The sequence below is a fragment of the Rhinatrema bivittatum genome, chromosome 11 (genome assembly GCF_901001135.1).
Source record: "Rhinatrema bivittatum chromosome 11, aRhiBiv1.1, whole genome shotgun sequence".
Classification (NCBI taxonomy): Eukaryota; Metazoa; Chordata; class Amphibia; order Gymnophiona; family Rhinatrematidae; genus Rhinatrema; species Rhinatrema bivittatum.
The window spans coordinates 62,876,222-62,894,309 of NC_042625.1; the positions used below are offsets into that span (position 1 = coordinate 62,876,222).

The window sequence follows — 18,088 nt, forward strand, 5'->3', positions numbered from 1 at the left end:
CAGCCAAGGATTTTTCTCATTTCTGAGCCAGTAAATTTACGGAGCAAAATAGAGAGAAAGCTAGCAAGCAGCTTCATAGGTTCTGTCATTATCTGCACTCTTACAACAAGGCATCTCAACAGCAATGCACTAAATTGGGAGTTTTCGCAACACTTTTTTTTTGTTGGCCTTAGAGTGCACTCTTATTGACAGTTTTTCCCTAAAATACTTGGTTATCTTCAACCAATTCCTTCATCCAAAAACATCAATTGGTGGCCACATTTAAGAAATACTGCATGAGCTCATTATAAAACACTAACCAGCTTAATATTCCTTGGTGCTTGGTAACTTCCATACTTGATGCAAAGGTAATGAATCCCCTGCATCACCTAGATAGGATTTTAGAGAGTGCTGGGGAGTTCTTATGGACAGTGCCTTGAAATCCTTAGCTCAGTGCACAGCAGCAATCAAAAAAGCAAATAGAATGTTAGGAAGGATCCAAAAAGGAATGGAGACTAAAACGGAAAATAATATATTCCTTCATTATTGATCCATGGTGCAACAGCACCTTGAGTATTATGTGCAGTTTTGGTCGCCCCCATCTCAAAAAAGATGTAGTAGAACTAAAAAATGGTGCAGAGGAGTGCAAAGGAAATGATGATGAGAGGCTACGCAGGCTAGGATTCTTCAGCTTGGAAAAGAGAGTTTATAAATTCATGAGTGGGGCATGACGAGTAAATAAAGAACAGTTATTTACCCTTTCAAATAATACTAAAACAAGGAGACATTCCATGAACCTACAACCAGCAGATTCAAAAGAGATCATGGAAAGTACTTTTTACTCAGCTCACAATAAAACTGTGGAATTTGTTGCCAGAGAACATGGTCAAGACAACTAGCAGAGCGGGTTTTAAAAGAGGTTTGGATAAGTTCCTAGAGCAGTGCTTGTCAACCCAGTCTTCAGGGAACACCTAGCCAGTCAGGTTTTCAGGACATCCACGATGAATATGTATGAGAGAGATTTGCATGCATTGCTTCCATTGTGACCCGGACTAGCCACTGTCAGAGACCTTCAGTATGGATTCATGCTAACCATTCAAAAGGAGATCGAAGAGTTTTTTAGCTACATCATAGTGGAAAGCAGACAGTCGTCCAACAGCATATGGCTCGGAGTGAAGTATCTTCAAAAGATACTGCTAAAAACGGGAAAAATTTGAATATCTTGATAGAAATGATCTGTTGAAAGCCAAAGTAGCTCAGGTAGATGATGAACAGACGAATGTGAATGATTTCAAATTACATGAATAAACTGCTAATAATAAGTGGGTTGTGAGTAGGCATAAAAAGAACAGATTTGGGTGCCTATATGCAAATGCAAGACATCTAAAAATGAATAAAAAGAAAGATTGGACACAGGGATGGTAACTATCAAAGCGGCATGGAGACGCACATGTGCATGCGCGTTAGACCACGCCCAGGGACACGGCTATTTTATAACATACACGCATTATATAATAGCTTGGCAGCACGCACCTGTGTACCCAAAAGCTGCTTCTACTGCGTAAGGGGGGAAATTTTAAAAGGGACATGCACGACGCCATTACCTGTTTTCCAAGTTCGTCCCCAGTTCTCACAGTTAACTGCTAGGTCCTCCAAACCCCCCTGGTTTGATGGCCTGTATACCTCCCAGTTACCCCAGACCATTTTACACCCCTCCGTGTAATTCCCCATCAGATGCTGATGGGGAATTACCTGGTCAGGGATTGCAAGCTTCCACCCCAGTCTCCTACAGAATTTGTCCTGCTTATGCACGAGGCTTATTTGGGTTGCCAGGCAGCTGGTCATAGGCCCTCAGAGAGGCCATGTGTTATGCGACTGGACAAGAGACCTGGGAGGTCCAGTGGTCTGGGGCTGCGCAAGGCACCCAGAGTCCTCGGGATGAGGGCAGTTCCAGGTAGTCCAGGGATCGACTCTGAGGATTTTGACAGTGGAGCTCCATAGGTTCCCAGTTTCCCGGCTCCCTCTACACCGGTCAAGGACCCACTGGGGACTGATGATGGTCTGGAAGAGCAGGATCTGGATCCACAGTTTCACGAGGAGCTGGGCATCAAAGTGCCTCAGGAAGAGTCTGATCATGAGGGAGTGAATCCATTCATGGATGGCCTGAGGGGTCCCACGAAAGCTTTTCCTTTTCACAAGTCTGTAAAAATAATAAAAAATAAAAAGCCTGGTAGTCAGAGAGTGGGATACTCCAGAAAAGAGCCTGAAGGTAGGCCGGGCAATGACAAGATTGTATCCATTGCCAGAGGACATCCTGGAGTTGTTGGCGATCCCTAAGGTGGATGCATTGGTGACTGTGGTCACAAAGAAGACTACCATTCCTATAGTGGCTTCAGCAGCGCTGAAGGGCATACAGGACAGGAAGTTTGAGATTCATCTCAAAAGGATATTCGAGGTGTCTGCGGTTGGCATTCGGGCAGTGGTGTGCAGTAGTTTCATGCAGAGGGCCAATTTGCGCTGGGTGCAGCAGTTACAGGCTACAAGATCACTGTCTCTGTCGGAAGCCAAGCAGGCAGCTTATGTAATAGATGCATTATATGACCTCATCAGAACTTCGAGAGTCATGATGTCTGCATTTGTGGACAGAAGGATCCTTTGCTTAAGGAACTGGTCTGCAGATGTGTGGTCTGTCTCATTTGGGAGCCTTACCCTTCAAAGGGAAAGCTTCTGTTTGGTAAAGGCTTAGAGGAGCTCGTAAAACGTCTCAGTGAGACTAAGGGACATAGGTTGCCAGAAGGTAAGCCCAGAGGAAACAGAAGTTCTTTTGCTGGGCAGGCCCGATTTCAGTCAAACAGATGATTCTGGCAGGGTAGACCCTCAGTCGAGGCAGAGAGCCAGACAAAAAGGGTCTCGGCCAGGGTTCTGGCGGAGCCAAGTCCACCCAATGAAGCCATGCCAGTCCACTCCTCGCTTCCTCCAGTTGGTGGGCGTTTGACTCTATTTTACAAGGATGAGCCAAAACCACAGCAGACCAGTGGGTCCTCAGCGTGATAAGAGATGGTTATGTGTTAGGGTTCTCTCATCCGCTAAGTGACTTGTTCATGGTGACTCCTTGTACTTTGATCGGTGAGAGAAAGGTGGTTCAAGAAACTGTGGAATGGTTACAAGTGCTGAGAGCCGTAGCTCATGTTCCAGTGAAGGAACAAAGGACAGGAAGGTATTCCATATACTTCATAGTACCGAAAAGGGAAGGGTCTTTCTGTTTAATTTTGGGATTTAAAAAAAAAAAAAAAAAAGGCGAATGTCTCTTTCACGGTTCCTCATTTTCAACTGGAAACGCGGCGGTCAGTAATTGCAGTGGTGCACAAGGGAGAGTTCCTGGCATCTCTAGATTTGACTGAAGCTTACCTGCATATTCTGATCCATCCGGGTCACCAAAGATTTCTGCGCGTCATCGTTCTTGGGAAAACATTTTCAATTGTTCTCCCTTCCGTTCAGATTGGCAACAGCACCAAGAACGTTTACCAAGGTGATGGTGATTGTGGTGGCAACGCTCAGAAAAAGCGGCATCTTGGTCCATCCATATCTGGACGACTGGCTCATCCGAGCAAAATCGGAAGCCCTTGGAGTCCAGGCGGTAGCTCTAGTCTAGAGCAGTTGAGGTCACTGGAATGGGTGGTGAATATGGCAACTAGTCATCTCAACTTGTCTCAAGTTCTGGAATTTTTGAGAGATACCAGGGCAGGATCCTTATAGAAGATCATATACTCAAACTGCAGAAGCAAGTGCACCAATTGTTGGAAGTGAAAGTACCCAAGGTCTGGGATTACCCCAGGTGTTGGGCTCTATGGCCTCAATGTTAGAGCTAGTACCTTGGGCCTTTGTGCTACGAGACCTCTGCAGCGGTCTCTCCTTTCCTGTTGGGATCCTGTGTCAGAACAGTTTCATCTTCCCCTACCGCTTGAGGAGCCCGCTAGGTCCATTCTTTCTTGGTGGCTTGGTCAAGAACCTTTGAGACGTGAAGTGGACCTGGAAGTGCCAGACTGGGTGGTGGTTACCACAGATTCTAGTCTCTCCGGCTGGGGAGCAGTCTGCCAGGATCAGTTGGCTCAGGGGTGATGATCCGAGGAAGAGAAGGCCTGGTCTATCAATCGTTTGGAGACAAGGGCAGTGCGGTATATGTTGATTATGTTTCTGCCTCAGTTGACCAGCTGTGCAGTGCACATCTTATCAGACTATGCAACCACGGTAGCTTATATCAATTGAAAAGGAAGAACCAAGAGTCGGGCGATGGCCCAGGAGGCTCAGGATTTGTTTCTCTGGGCAGAGCAGTGATAGCAGTGATAGCGGCGTCTCGCAATGCCGGAGTGGACTACAAGCAGGTGGACTTTCTCGGTCACCAGAAATTGGATTCTAGGCAGTGGGAGTTGTCTGATGAGGTGATGAGTCTAATATGTCACCGGTGGAGTATTTCCTGCCTGGATTTGATGGTGGTGTGAATGAACGCCAAGGCACCCTGGTTCTTCAATCACAGAAGAGAGCACAGAGCGGAAGGCATGCATGCTCTAGTTCTGCCTTGGCCCCGAGGGATCCTACTTTGTATTCCCTCGACCCCTGGTGGGTAAACTGATGTGACACTTAGAAAGTCACCCCAGAAAAGTAATTCTTGTGACACCAGAATGGACAAGGCGACCGTGGTTCATAGATCTGGTCAATTTGGCGGTGGACGATCCTCTGCAGATTGTCCGTTTTGCTGAAGCTGCTTCATCTGGGTCCAGTATTTTCAGATCAGGCAGATCACTTTTATCTCGCAGCCTGGCTTTTGAGAGAAGTTGTTTGAGAGAGAAGGGATATCAGAGGATGTCATTATCACCTTGTTGTAGGCTAATAAGACGTCCACGTCTTTGTCATATGTAAAGGTCTAGAAAGTCTTTGAGTCCTGGTGCTTGGGTTGTGGAATAGTCTCGACCCAGGCCTCGATAGCCCACTTTTTGGCCTTTTTAAAGAAGGGGTTGGTGAAAGGCTTGGCTTTCAACTCTAAAGGTTCAGGTTGCGGCCTTGGGCTGGTTGCGAGGCAAAGTGTGCGGTGTGTCACTGGCTGCCCATCTAGATGTAGTTTACTTCCTTCACAGGGCTAAATATCTACGTTGCCCGGTTCGGAAAATGTCCCTCACAGAATCTGTCTGTTCCTTAGAGGGATGTGTGTGGCTCCTTTTGAACCTTTAAAAAGATATACATTAAAAGATCTCACTTTGAAAGTAGTTTTTCTGGTAGCCATTTGTTCTGCCTGGAGGATTTTGGAATTGCAAGCATTATCGTGCATAGAAACTTTTTTTTTTTTTTTTTTGAAGATTGCAGATTCTGGGGTCTCTTTGAAGACAGTGCTCTCTTTTCTTCCAAAGGCTGTGTCAGCATTCCACTTGAACCAGACCGTGGAACTTCCTGCCTTCCCAAATTTGGACATGTCTCCGCATGCTAAAGATTTAAGATGTTTGGATATAAAGTGCACTTTATTGCGTTATCAAAGTCACCTGTAGTTTCAGGGTGTCCGACCATCTTTTTATACTATGGACTAGGAAAGGGCAGAAAGCATCAAAGTCCATGATTGCAAGATGGTTGAAAGAGGCCATAAGCTCTTCTTATATCTGTTCCAGAGGGATTGAGAGCTCATTCAGTTCAGTCTCAGACAACTTCTTGAGCTGAAAGCCAGTTGGTGTCGCCACAAGAAATGTGTCATGCGGCTACTTGGGAGTCATTGCACACTTTCAGCAGACATTGATTGGATGTCCAAGACCCAGAGACCATGGATTTTGGCGAAAGTGTTCTTCGAGCAGTCCCAACGTAATTAGGGAAGCTTGGGTACATCCCAGGAGTCTGGACTGATCCGGGTATGAACAGGAAAAGAAAATTGGTTCTTATCTGCTAATTTTCGTTCCTGGAATACCACGGATCAGTCCAGAGTCCCGCCCTGTTGTGGGGGAGAGCCCACTCGTGTTTAGGTTAGAGTGTGAGGGGAGGGACTCTTGGAGGGAGGGGATAGTGGCGATGTGTGTAGAATAAGGGAGGGGATCAGAGGGGGTGTGGCTTGTATGTGTGAGAGTGAGTAAGGGCGGATGGGGAGGGGGTGTATGATAACGAGTAAGAAAAGGGATCTTCTGGAGGAAGTGTGTGAGTGGATTCTCATCCTCCCTACCTGATCCAGGAGCCCCCTCTTTCTCCTCCCCACTCTGTAAGCCCCCTTTTATTTCCTCCTCTTGTCCCTCTGCTCCCGATTTCCCTTCTCCTTTGCAGTGCCTATCCCTCTTCGCCTTCTCCTGAGATCCTTTCTTCATCTCCCTCTGAGATCCCCTCTCCTAGAGTGAGTGAGGGGATTGGAGGAGTGGGAGGATTAGAAGTGCTATAGAGTATGAGTGAGGGAACTGGGAAGGGGTGAGAAAATGAGGGGATGGAGGTGCTGTGGGGTATGAGTGAGGTGATTGCAGGGATGTGCTGTGTAGCGAGAGTGAGTGAGAGGATCAGCAGGGGTATGGAGTATGAGTGAGTGATGGGGTGGGGAAGGGGTGTGAATGATTATCCCTTCCTCTCCAGATCCCAGATCTCTCCTTTCCCCTCCTCCATTCCTGATCCTTCTTTCCTCCTCCCCCTTCCAAGTCTTCCCTGGGTGCCTTTTCCCTGGGTTCCATCCCTTACCTCTGCCCCTTTCTTCATTTCCCTACTCTCAGATCCCCTCTCTCCCCATCCTCAGATTCCTTTTCTTTCTTCCTCCCCAGCACCAATCACTAAGATCCCCTTTCTTCTAATAAAGGACCAAATAAATTGGACACACATGTCAGAAAACCACTTTATTTTTTATAAAGTAAGAACATTCTTTTCCATTTTCAAGATACAAATATATGCAAAATTAGCCACAGAATTGCTGCATAATCTTGAAAAATCTGCTGCAGAAAACTGGGGGCACTGGTGTGGGCACATATAAGAATATAAGATTTGCAATATTGGGTTGGCTCAGCAGCCCCTCTCCAACAGCGGCAATCTGGGACCATAGGAGATAGCTGGCAGACCCCAAAGAATAGATGCAGCTCCTTGCTGCTCACTTCCAGGGATAAATGGTTGTTTTCCTAAGCCTACCTGGCTTTTAATTGTGTATGGACATTTCCTCCAGTAACTTGAGGTGATTTTCCAAGGAAGAGTATGCACGTACGTTCCCCTTGAAAATTGGTTTAAAATATGTGAGTGATAAGTACCAATGTGGGCAGTTACAAAATTACCCCTTCTACGTCCTCATTTATAATTATCATTCAGGAAAAGGACCTTGGAGTCCTTGTGACTTGGATTGGCCACTTGTTGGAAACAGGATGCTGGGCTTGATGGACCCTTGGCACGACCCAGTATGGCATGTTCTTATTGTAGACAATACGTTAAAATTCTCAGCTCAGTGTGTGCGGCAATGGTCAAAAAAAAGCACATAAGAGGTTAGAAACTATTCAGGAAGGAATAGAAAACACAACCGTGAATATCATAATACATCTGTATCGCTGCGTGGTGCAAGCGCAACTTGAGTATTGTGTGCAGTTTGGGTCACCGCATCTCTTAAGAGGTAGAGCAGAATGAGAGCAGGGCAACAAGGATGATAAAGGGGATGGGAAGGAAGGCTAAACATGTTAAGGGGTTTAGCTTAGAGAAGAGACGACTGAGAGGGGATAAAATCATGAGCAGGGTGGAAGAATCAGATAGGGCACGATAATTTAACGTTTCAAATAGTACTAGGACTAAGGGACATTCCATGAAACTAAATGATAGCAGATTTAAAACAAACTTAAAAGTATATTTGTTTTCCAGACAGCACACAATAAAGCTTGGGATGTGCTGCCAGAGGATGTGGTCAAGGTTTAGTAGTAGTAGGGTTTAAAAATAGAGACTTGAGGCTTGTCACCTCTGACTCTGGGAGTGAGCATTAGGACCTTCCGGGTGCCTTCGAGTGACCTGGATTAGCCACGATCGGAGACAGGATGCTGGGCTCTGTGGGCTGCTGGTCTGTCTCAGCATGGCACCTCTTATGTTCTTATTTCTTTTGTACAAGTCACTCAGAAAGAGACAAATGAGATTGACTGAAAAAAAAAAATCACATACATTAAAGAAGTCAATCACTACAAACTGGTTTCCAGATTTCTGATAATACTTTTTTTTAATGCATTTATACATTCAGATAATTATCACTTTTAACACCAAACAGTGATACAAATAACGGGAAAGCTAAGCGAATTTTAATCATGCTATACCAAATGAGTACCAACACCGAATTATGTGATAGTTTTAAGTTTTGGGGACACTTGGGTTCTGGTACCCTTTCGATATGCCATGATTACAATTTTTCTGATCTTGCGTATTATTGGTAACCCTGATAGGTGTTAGACATGATGATAATCAGAATGTATCAGCACACCTAAAGCAGTATTATCAGAAGTGGTGAAACTGGTTTGCAGCATCTGACGTCCTTATTCTGTATTGTATTTCTTCTGTACCATTTTAATTGAAGCTTTTGCTCTCCTACTTTTCCTTCTCTTCAACTCTTATCTCCATTGCATGGCCTCTTGCCTTTCCACTGCACTTAATCAGAGTGTACAAATAGTTCTGGAAGTCTGTCGGATGATTTGGTTGGCGGAACCCTTATTTTTGGTGTAGTTTAATATATTTAAATGGCAGCACCAGGGCACCTTTCTGCTGCTTAAGAATGCTGCCTCACGTGAGGCCCTATGCACTGAGAGGTAAATATATTCGGCGCCACTTAGCCAGCTAAGTTCCCATTTATCTGGCTAAGTGGCAGCGTTTGAATATCGTCCTGTGTTTAGCAGTCGCCACTTAGCCGGATATCTATTTAGCTAGCTAAGTGGTGGGCAGGACGAGGCACAACCGGGAAGAGCTATTTCTCCAGCTAAGTTATCCGGCTAATTTTAGGCATGCCACTGAGCAGGTCTAAAGTTAGCCGGATAACTTATCCAGCTAACGCAAACGTTAGGCGGGTGTGCGCAGCTGCACTGCTGAATATCCCGGCTGAGTTAACCCGAGAAGTTTATCCAGCTTAACTTATCCAGCTAGCAAGGCTTTGGCTATGGGACCTCAAAGCATTTTTTTCTATAAACACAAAATCTGAGAAAACGTTTGGTACATAGGCCCCATAGTCTGGGGGGGACCACATTCCTCTGGCTTGGCTCCTGTAGCCTAACCTTTTCTCACTGCCTTTCTTCCTGCCTCATGCATTCGCTCCCTCCTGGATACACACGTTGCATAGCGTGCCACCGAGGACCCAACTTTCCTTCTTTCTCGCACCCAACCTCAGGCAAAGACATACGTGTTGGACTCCAAAGAATGCAGTAAAAAAAAAATGAACATAGGGTGGAAATGTGCTGGTACAGCTGATCCTTACAGAGGAATCGTCTGCGACTACGTGATTTCTACATGCGACGGTTCTTTGTGCGCGAGTACTATTGCAGCTGTTTATTTTTTCCCTTTTTTCTTTCTTTCTCTCTTAAAGATCTATTTTCACAAGGAATGTTATCCAATTAGCAAAGCAATGTGTCGGCTTAAATAAACACGCAGGGAGCCAACAGCAGGGAGAATGTGGCGGCTGTTTACATTGGCATGCAGAGCGATTCCAAGCGTGGTAAACAACTGCAGCTCTAATTGCAGGGTCTCCTCTGCTAATTTATACTTTTTAATTTCTCACTTCTAGCAGCATTCGTTAGAGAGGGGGAGGAATATCTACCCTATCCTCCCTCTCCCTCCTCTCTTCCCCCTCCCACCCCCACTCAACTCATTCCATTTCTGAAGGTTTCTAATTCCCTTTCTCCTTTCTCTCTTGGTCTGCTGTAAAAGTACTTGTGTTTGGGTACTAAGGAGGCAATCTCAGATCTTGGTGCCATCGTTTGGCCATTGTCTCGTCTGTAGATATCACCGATGCAGTACCCTCCACTCTGGTGGATTTTACTGAGGTTTCACTATGCTTTAACAGAGAATCTTTCAGAAAGAGAGCCTTATCCTCTCCGTCTTAGATTAGATCACAAACAGTCAAGCCACTTCAGTTTCATTCAGGCTTTCTTAGATTTGTAGAAACAACGTAATAGCAAGTTTTCCTGTTTTTAAGTTAAAAGATTCACCAAAATATCGGAAAAAATGACCACTTCACAGGGTGAAATGCACAGAATTGTGGCTTTTGGAGGCATATGTTTTATTAAGTATTTTATGTATTTCATGCCTATGATTTATATTTTGAAATTCATATGTTTTTAATTTGCATTTGTTAATAAGTTGTACACAGATGTGATGATTTCTACGATTGTCGGTATAAAAAAACGAATAAATAAATAAATATGTTAGAAACTGGCTGAGTGATAGGCGACAAAGGGTTGGGGTAAATAAAGGTTTCCCTGATGAGAGGGTTGTTACTAGTGGTGAGCCTCAGGGATCAGTCCTTGGGCCGCTTCTTTTCAACATGTTTGTGAACAACGTAATGGAAGGATTGTCAGTAAAGGTTTATCTTGTTGCTGATGATACAAAATCTGCAACAGGATGGACAGACAGACAGGAAGGTGTGGAGAACATGAGGAAGGATCTAGTGAAGTTCGAGGAATGGTCTAAAGTCTGGCAGCTAAGATTTAATGCTAAAAAAAAAAAAAGAAAAGCAAAATAATGCATTTAAGATGGAAAAATCCAAGGGAGAAAGGTACAGTATTGGAGGTGAAATTCTTCTAAGCACAAAGGAAGAGCAGGACCTAGGGGTAATTGTATCTGAATATCTTAAGATAGATAAAGTGACGGTAAAAGCCAGAAAGATGCATGGCTGCATAGGGAGAGGAAAGGCCAGCAGACAAAGGGAGGTGATATTGCCCCTGTGATATCGCCATTGGTGGGGGCTAAAGGCTTCTGCACCATTTTGGTTAGTGGCAGCGGATGGCCCAGGAGCAGCAGATCGCTCCAGGGCCCCCCGCTGGACCACCAGGGGTTTTTGTGAGTCTTGGGGTCGGATGGGTGGTGCAATAGGTGGGAAAGGCAAGGTGAGGGCTGGGCAGAATATTGAAGGGGTACTTTTTTCTGCTTCAAAAGTCTGCCGCCTGAAGAGAGGTCACCTCACCGTGCCTCATTGACTCGTGAGCGGCGGCGGTACCCCCTAATGGTCAGCACCCTAGGCCCAGGCCTAGCTCGCTTAGTGCTTCCGCCGGCCCTGGTTATAGTCCAGGGGTTCTCAACTTCAGTCCTCCAAGGCCACAAACAGGTTTGGGATGTTTCCAATGAATAAATGAATATTCCTCTGCACTCAGGCAGGCCAGTCCACACCAGTGGATTATGCATTTGTTTCTCTACTGTTAAATCCTGACTACATCATAACAAATTTTCTTTAAACTTATTTAAAACAGAATTTCTCACTATTCATAGTCCATATACTACTAGCTCTGATAAGATCATTCATTTAGATAATAACTATTTTCCAGTTGAAGATCATGTTAAAAGTTCAGGAGTCTTGCTTGACTCCACTTTAACTTTTCATCCTCATCATGAAATCACTTGTTAAACAAGGCTTCTTGAAATTATGTGTCCTTACTGGTCTTAGGAAGCTATTCCATTTATCTGAATTTCACACTGTAATCCAAGCCACTGTTTTCCCAATTATTGATTATTGCAACTGTCTTTTTTTTTTAGGTCTTCCTTAATTCCTTACTCCACTACTTATTAATTCTGCTGCTCACTTTATTGCTGGTCTAAGACGAAATGATCACATCATTCCCATTCTTATTGATCTACATTGGCTCTCAGTCAGTGACTGGATCAAATACAAAATTTGCATGACCATTTTCAAACTCATTAATATCCACTCTTGTCCTTGATTAAATGCTACTTTGAAAATACAACAGCCATCCAGAAGTTTACATTCTTCACAAAGCTTTCCGGACATTACATCTCTAAAGGCTGCGCATCTCCATATCACTTGGGAATGCCCATTTTCAGTTGCTGGCCCGGCTCTCTGGAACTCTTTCAATTGAGCTGCATCTGTGTGAGTCCTTAAAATCTTTTAGAGGTCTTTTAAAAACTTTTCTGTTTAAGTCTTCATATTGTTGATTTTTTGTTTTTATCTATTTAGTGTTTTTGTATTTTAATGAAGATATGTTTTTTATTTATTTGTTTATTTATTTATTTCGTGATTTTTTTATATACCGCGGCCCGTAAATAACATCACCTCGGTTGATGTTATTAATATTTTACTAATATTTTATTACTGTATTTTATATCGTTTAGACATATTGCATTGTTAAACGATTAAGAAATCTTAATAAATGTAAAATGTAAATGTAATGCAGCAGATGGAGACAGAGTAAAGCTGACTCGAAGTCATCACTGACATGTAGCCCTGCCCCAACATCAGCCTGCCAATATTCTCCGTCTCCAGCAAATTGTGGACATGCATCTCCCTTATGGGGATTGCTTGTGGTAAAAAAAAAATATATATATAGATATATATATGATAGAAGACTAGGAGAAGATTCAGATGCACCACTTGAGCTCCTGAGGTGACACCCATTTGTCCCTCCCTCAAATGAGCGCTTTAAGTCTTAGACGTCGACCAGGTGTAGGCTTAAAAATAAATAAATAAGTGGAAAAGAGGATGAGGGGTTTTACGGTGATGAAAGCTTGTGCCCTTTCCCCCGGTGCTCTCAGCAAGGGAGGGCTGAGCTTAGGTTTAAAAAAAAAAAAAGAGAGAGAGTAGGGGAAGTTTTAGGTCCCTCTTTTTTCCCTCACTGGGTCTTCCTTCCCTCTGTGCTTTTCCTCTGCGTCTCTTATCCCCTTTGCCTCTCACTTCTCTGGGGAGTTAGTGTAGAGTAGAGGCAGCTCAGGCTCGGCGGGTTGAGCAGCTTTCGGCTAGGCCCTGCTTCTCAGGCTTGGTTCAGTCAGCCGCATGATAGACTGCGGCGGCGTTTCTTTCCCACACACTTAGGCATATGCACGCATTCTTTCCACGTGACAGTGTCCTGATGTGAGCGCACACGTGAGTGGGTACTTGTGCACGTAAAGCTGCGACCTAGATTTGAACATGTATTTTCACGGGTACGCCCAGGCCCTGTTGGGGTGTGTGCAAGAGGCCGTCTGCTGCCAAGGGCAAGAAAACTATGGTGCCGAGGATAAAAAAAAAAAAAAGTCTAAACACCTTCCTATCTATGAGACTTATTTATTTATTTATTTTATTTATTTATGAACTTTTCTTTACCGACATTCGTAAAAAACACATCATGCTGGTTTACAATGAACTGAAAAAGGAGGAAAATTACAATGAACGAGGGGAGGGGAGATGGGGCAGGCAAGAAAGAGGGAAAAGAAGGGGATGGGAGAGAGAAGTAAAGGTAGAAATACAGGGAAAGGGACTGAAAGCAATAATAAACTGATTGCCCTTATATGACTTGTCATATAAGGGCAATCCAGCCATCACTCTCTCTCTACACTTGTATCAGATGTGTTTAGATGCTCAAGGCAATTCAGCTACTACAGATTTTGCCAATGTTGGAACATCCTCTCGGCCTGTGGTGGCTCCAGAGGGGAGTGGAGTGGGAGGTGACACAGTAGATAGTTCCCCTTGTTCCAGATGGCAGAGGCATCTCCAAGAGAGGGGTTAGAGAGTGCCAGGTTTCAGCCTATGGGCCCCGGTATAGATCCATCCTCCTTCTCCTGGGTGGAATTTTTCCAGGTGTTTCTGCAGGGGTGCCCAGCAGAAGTGAAGCAACCTACTAAGAAGGGATCGTGTGCTCGGGTCTCCCACTTTTCGGCACAGTGGGATCCGAGCTGCAAGCTCTTTCTCCAGGGGCAGTACAGCTTAGGACTATAGCTTCCTTTTTGCCAAAAAGTGATTTTGGAGTTTCATTTGAATCACTGTTTCCCTGCCCACGATGGATAAGGGATAGAGATCAGAATGATTATCGTCTGTTGCATGCCTTGAATGCCAAGCAGCATCTGGTGCGGTGCTTGAAGATGACTCGCTCTTTCAGGAAGTCTGATCGACTGTTTGTGCTCCATGGTGGAGGTAAACAAGGAGAGCCAGTGACACAGGTGACTATAGCCCGTTGGGTAAAAGAAATCATCATGGGTCACGTATATGGATGCAGATGCCCCATTACCTAGATGGGTCAGAGCGTATTCCACTAGAGCTCAGGAGGTTTCGTGGGCGGAACGTCAGTTGCTATCTCCCTTCGAGATTTGCCAGGCAGTGATGTGGTCCTCCTTACTCACTTTCTCCAAACATGACTGCTTGGGCGTTAGGGCTCAGGAGGATACGGCTTTCATGTGTGCAGTGTTGAAGGGACCTCGGGCAGCCTCCCACCCTTTTCAGGAGTAGCTCTGGTACATCCCACTGGTGGGGATTGGCCTGCCTGAGCTTAGAGGAAGGAGAAATTACTGCTTACCTGATAATTTCCTTTCCTCTAAGGAAGGCAGGCCAATCCACAACCCCCCTGGAATGCCTACTTCCTTTTAGTTTGTCCTTTATAGGCGGACGATGAAGAGTGTTACTTTTGTTCATTCGTTTGAAGACTGGTAAGTAAAATAACCAGCCCCTAAGATTAGTCGATGTGAACCTTTTTTGCTGAGCTCAGTGTTTCCCAGTTGGTTGGGAGCATGAGTGGTTGACTATTAATAGTCATGTTCAAGTGTAATCAGTTTGTTCACAGTTTGGCTTTTCTAGAGATACTGGTGGGCTGATGTCGAAGCAGGGCTATATGTCAGTGACATCAGGGAGTCAACTTTACTCCATCTGCTGGTAGGAGTGCATAACCCACTGGTGTGGATTGGCCTGCCTTCTTGGAGGAAAGGAAATTATCAGGTAAGTAGTAATGTCTCCTTTTTTAATATGTTTGCTCCAAGAAGTGGGTTAATTTTCATATTTTGCTTACTCTTGAGGGCTGTGCAGAAGTGACTTGATGAGATTAAATAGGAGATCTACTTGTGTTACCTGGGGCATTGATGTCTTTTAAATAGAATGTTGTATGATTATAATTAAATCTAAGAAGAAATGCATTAAAAAGAGCACATGGGCTCATTGAAGATACTTTGACAAAGCATGGATTGTGATTGGCCAGTCATTTTTCAATTTTGTTTTACCCTCCAACGGAGCCTGACGGTTTTTGGTTTTTATTTCACTTTTACTTCATTTTTTTCCTTTCTTTTTGTGTGTTTTAAAGTTTGAAATAAAAAAGGAAAAAAAAAGAAACAGTTGAAATGAAAATAATAAAACAAAAGCAAAGCAAAGGAAAATATCTATGCACACCCCTAGGGCTTCTTGATTTTCACATTGCCCAGTTTTGCTTTTTCACCCATTCCTGAGTTATGTTTCTTGTTATCAGTCACTCTTCCTCGTGTGGCCTTTCCACCATAAATGCTGAAGACTGAGCCACCGTTGCAGCCCAGGGCAGCAGTGGCACGGGCTGCTTTGTGCTTCCTGGAAGACGTAGGGAAACCTGCACTGAACGGCAGCTGCAGCCTTAAAGGATTGGGGTTTAAGTTGCAGGTGGATAAATGTGCATAAAATCACTGCTGGGGATGGGCCTTTGTGGTCTTTATATTGTGTTGCTATGTGAAACAGTGAGGCAATTGGTCTTTTCAGTCCTCCTTTGCTTCCTGAAATCATGAAGCAGTTGTGCTGCACACCAGAGGAAGCTCAAAGTGTCAGGACAGTGTTGGGAGGGGACCAGAGAAGTGAGCAGGTCAGACTGGATGGATCCATCTTTCCTTACTTGCTCACATCCTCTTTGTCCCTCTTTTCCCTGTTTATCTCCGGTGTGTGTGTGTGCCTGCCTCCATAACTCACCGGCTGCGAGTATCAAATCTGTGCACCCTTGTGATCTAGTGATTCTTACATGGAATGACGGTATTTAAAACACTCAAATAAATAAACCAGGCAAGTGCTAGTAAATCTCAGAGGGACTCAGACGGGGGTCATGTGTAGGTTCGTGAAAGCACACACCTGGAATACTTAATTTGCTAATAAATAACTGTAAAAAGTCCAAGTCTTACTACTCCAGTTGGGGTCTCTGCAGCCAGTCGGGATACACACAGTGTTCTGTAAAACAGGTTTTTGTTTTATTTTTCTCCTCTGTCCTGCAGAAAGCGTTCAGTGCCCTCTGTCACAGCACACATTTGTATGGGAGGAGACTGGTCCTGGAATGGGCTGACTCGGAGGAAACGGTGGAGGCTCTACGGAGAAAAACAGCAGAGCATTTCCATGGTAAAAGCACTGAGGTTCAACCAGCCTGAACTAAATAATGAGCGTGGAGCCAGGGCGTGGGTATGGGTGTGGCAGCTTTTCCCAGTTGGTTGCCAATTTTATTTTTCAGCCAGAAGGAACATTTTGCAGACATCAGTGTTAGGTCTGTGGTTGGATGAGTTCCAATCCCCATAGGATCATCTCGACCCTTCAGACCTCTGAAGTACATAGAGGCGGTCATTTTCGAATGGGTTTCCGCGCAGTGCACATTAGCCTGCTTTTGAAACGTATCCGGGGAAGAGTGCACATGTAACTTGATTAAGTGCACGCTTTTCCCTGCTCCTGTGGTAGGCGTTCCAGGGGGCGGGGAAGGCATTTATGTGCACGTGTTTGATTTTCAAATGTTGGTGTGTGAACGTACACACAAACAGTTACCCTTGCTCAGGAGCGGGTGTAACTTCCTGGCACGTGTGTGTGTGTGTGCGCGCGCATGTAGTGGGGATACCTGCACATTTTGAAAGTGGACTAATGCGCATAAATCTGCTTTGAAAATTCAGGGTTAAAGTCCTCAGGTACTTTGTACTCGTGGACTTCAGCTGAAAATTACCCTCAAAAAGAGGAATCATTATAATTAGGCAATAGTGAGGCAATCACTGTATAAATGTGTGTGCTAGAAATGCAACCTAAAATCCCGAATATTGTAGTAGATTTCATGTGTATGATCCCAGGCAGCTGACCAGGCATGTACCTGTTAAAGCGTGTGTAGGAAAAGGCCGAGAGACACCAGCAGAAAAAGATGTCTCTGCAGACATGCTCTTTTTGTGGCTTATTGACTTTCATTGATAGGTGGAAATGCTCTCGCTGGCAAACATTTGTACAAGAAGTTATCCTGGGTTCCGTCTAGAGATCAATGGCCCCCTCCAGGTTACTATAGCCACCCCCCCAGCTCTTTGTCCATGAAAAACCTGAGATAAGCAGTTCCAGTTTTGCAACTGAAGCAATGGTAATTGCAAGCCGAGCTCAAATCATACTCCTGCTTGCCCTGTCAGCTCCTTCCCCAGCCCCCTTCAGAGCTTAGGACAGCGCTTAGAGTCCTCTAAAGTCAGTAGAGCTGACACCAATTTCAGTTTCATGCCCATCTCTTTACCTTGGTATCTGGCCTGTATGGTTTTAGAGCTATGCATCTTTCTTGATGTCACAGTGTTAATAACTTCATATTATTAGTACTTATGGTCCTAAAATGAATATTACTTTTTAAGTTCTTCAGTATTAAATACTGTAAACCACACCTTACACGACTTCTTTATTGGAAAGCGTGTCACAAGCGACAGTGCACGTGTACAGTATCCCGCCGGCCGTTCGTGCATGAGTGTGGCAGGTGATTTCTGCCTTGGCTAGGGCTGCAGTGACCTTGAAGGGTTCTGTGCTTGCCGCAGCACTGCACGCATGCCTTCCACATGCGTGCTGCAATCTACTTGCCCAACCAGTGTTTACGGAATCGGATCTTGCAGCTCTCTGGCTTCAATCCAGAGACTTTACCATTAGGCTAAAGTTGTCACTATTCTGGCTGAGCTAGCAGGAAAACCCATCCTCTTTGGTTTAACCTTGTCATCTGTCTCCCTCCTGCCATCCTTCCGCTGTCATTCAGAACCGTGTGGAAACGTTGTCTTTAAAATATACGTATTAGCTTAATTTTATTCTTGTGCTGTTTCTAAGAGTTCTCAAGTTTTAAGAAGCACAATGAAAACCTCTGGAGAGTCAGCTATCGGCTCCTGAGGCGCACAGGGCATTAAATTAGTATCCCTCAAGTCTCAGCAAAGGCAACTTTCTTCAAGTATCCTTCCTTCTCTCTTTCACAGTCTGTCAGTCCTA

General features: G+C 44.7%; 1 protein-coding gene across 4 annotated transcripts in view; it reads left to right on the forward strand.

Annotated features, from left to right (window-relative positions):
• The window catches only part of RBM19 (RNA binding motif protein 19), a 223,749-nt gene that overhangs the window by 159,199 nt on the left and 46,462 nt on the right, over positions 1-18,088 (forward strand). For all 4 annotated transcript variants that reach the window (XM_029619798.1, XM_029619799.1, XM_029619800.1 and 1 more), the window contains exon 24: positions 16,117-16,237. In XM_029619798.1, the coding sequence (XP_029475658.1) occupies positions 16,117-16,237 (121 nt within the window). The remainder of the gene's footprint in view (positions 1-16,116; positions 16,238-18,088) is intronic.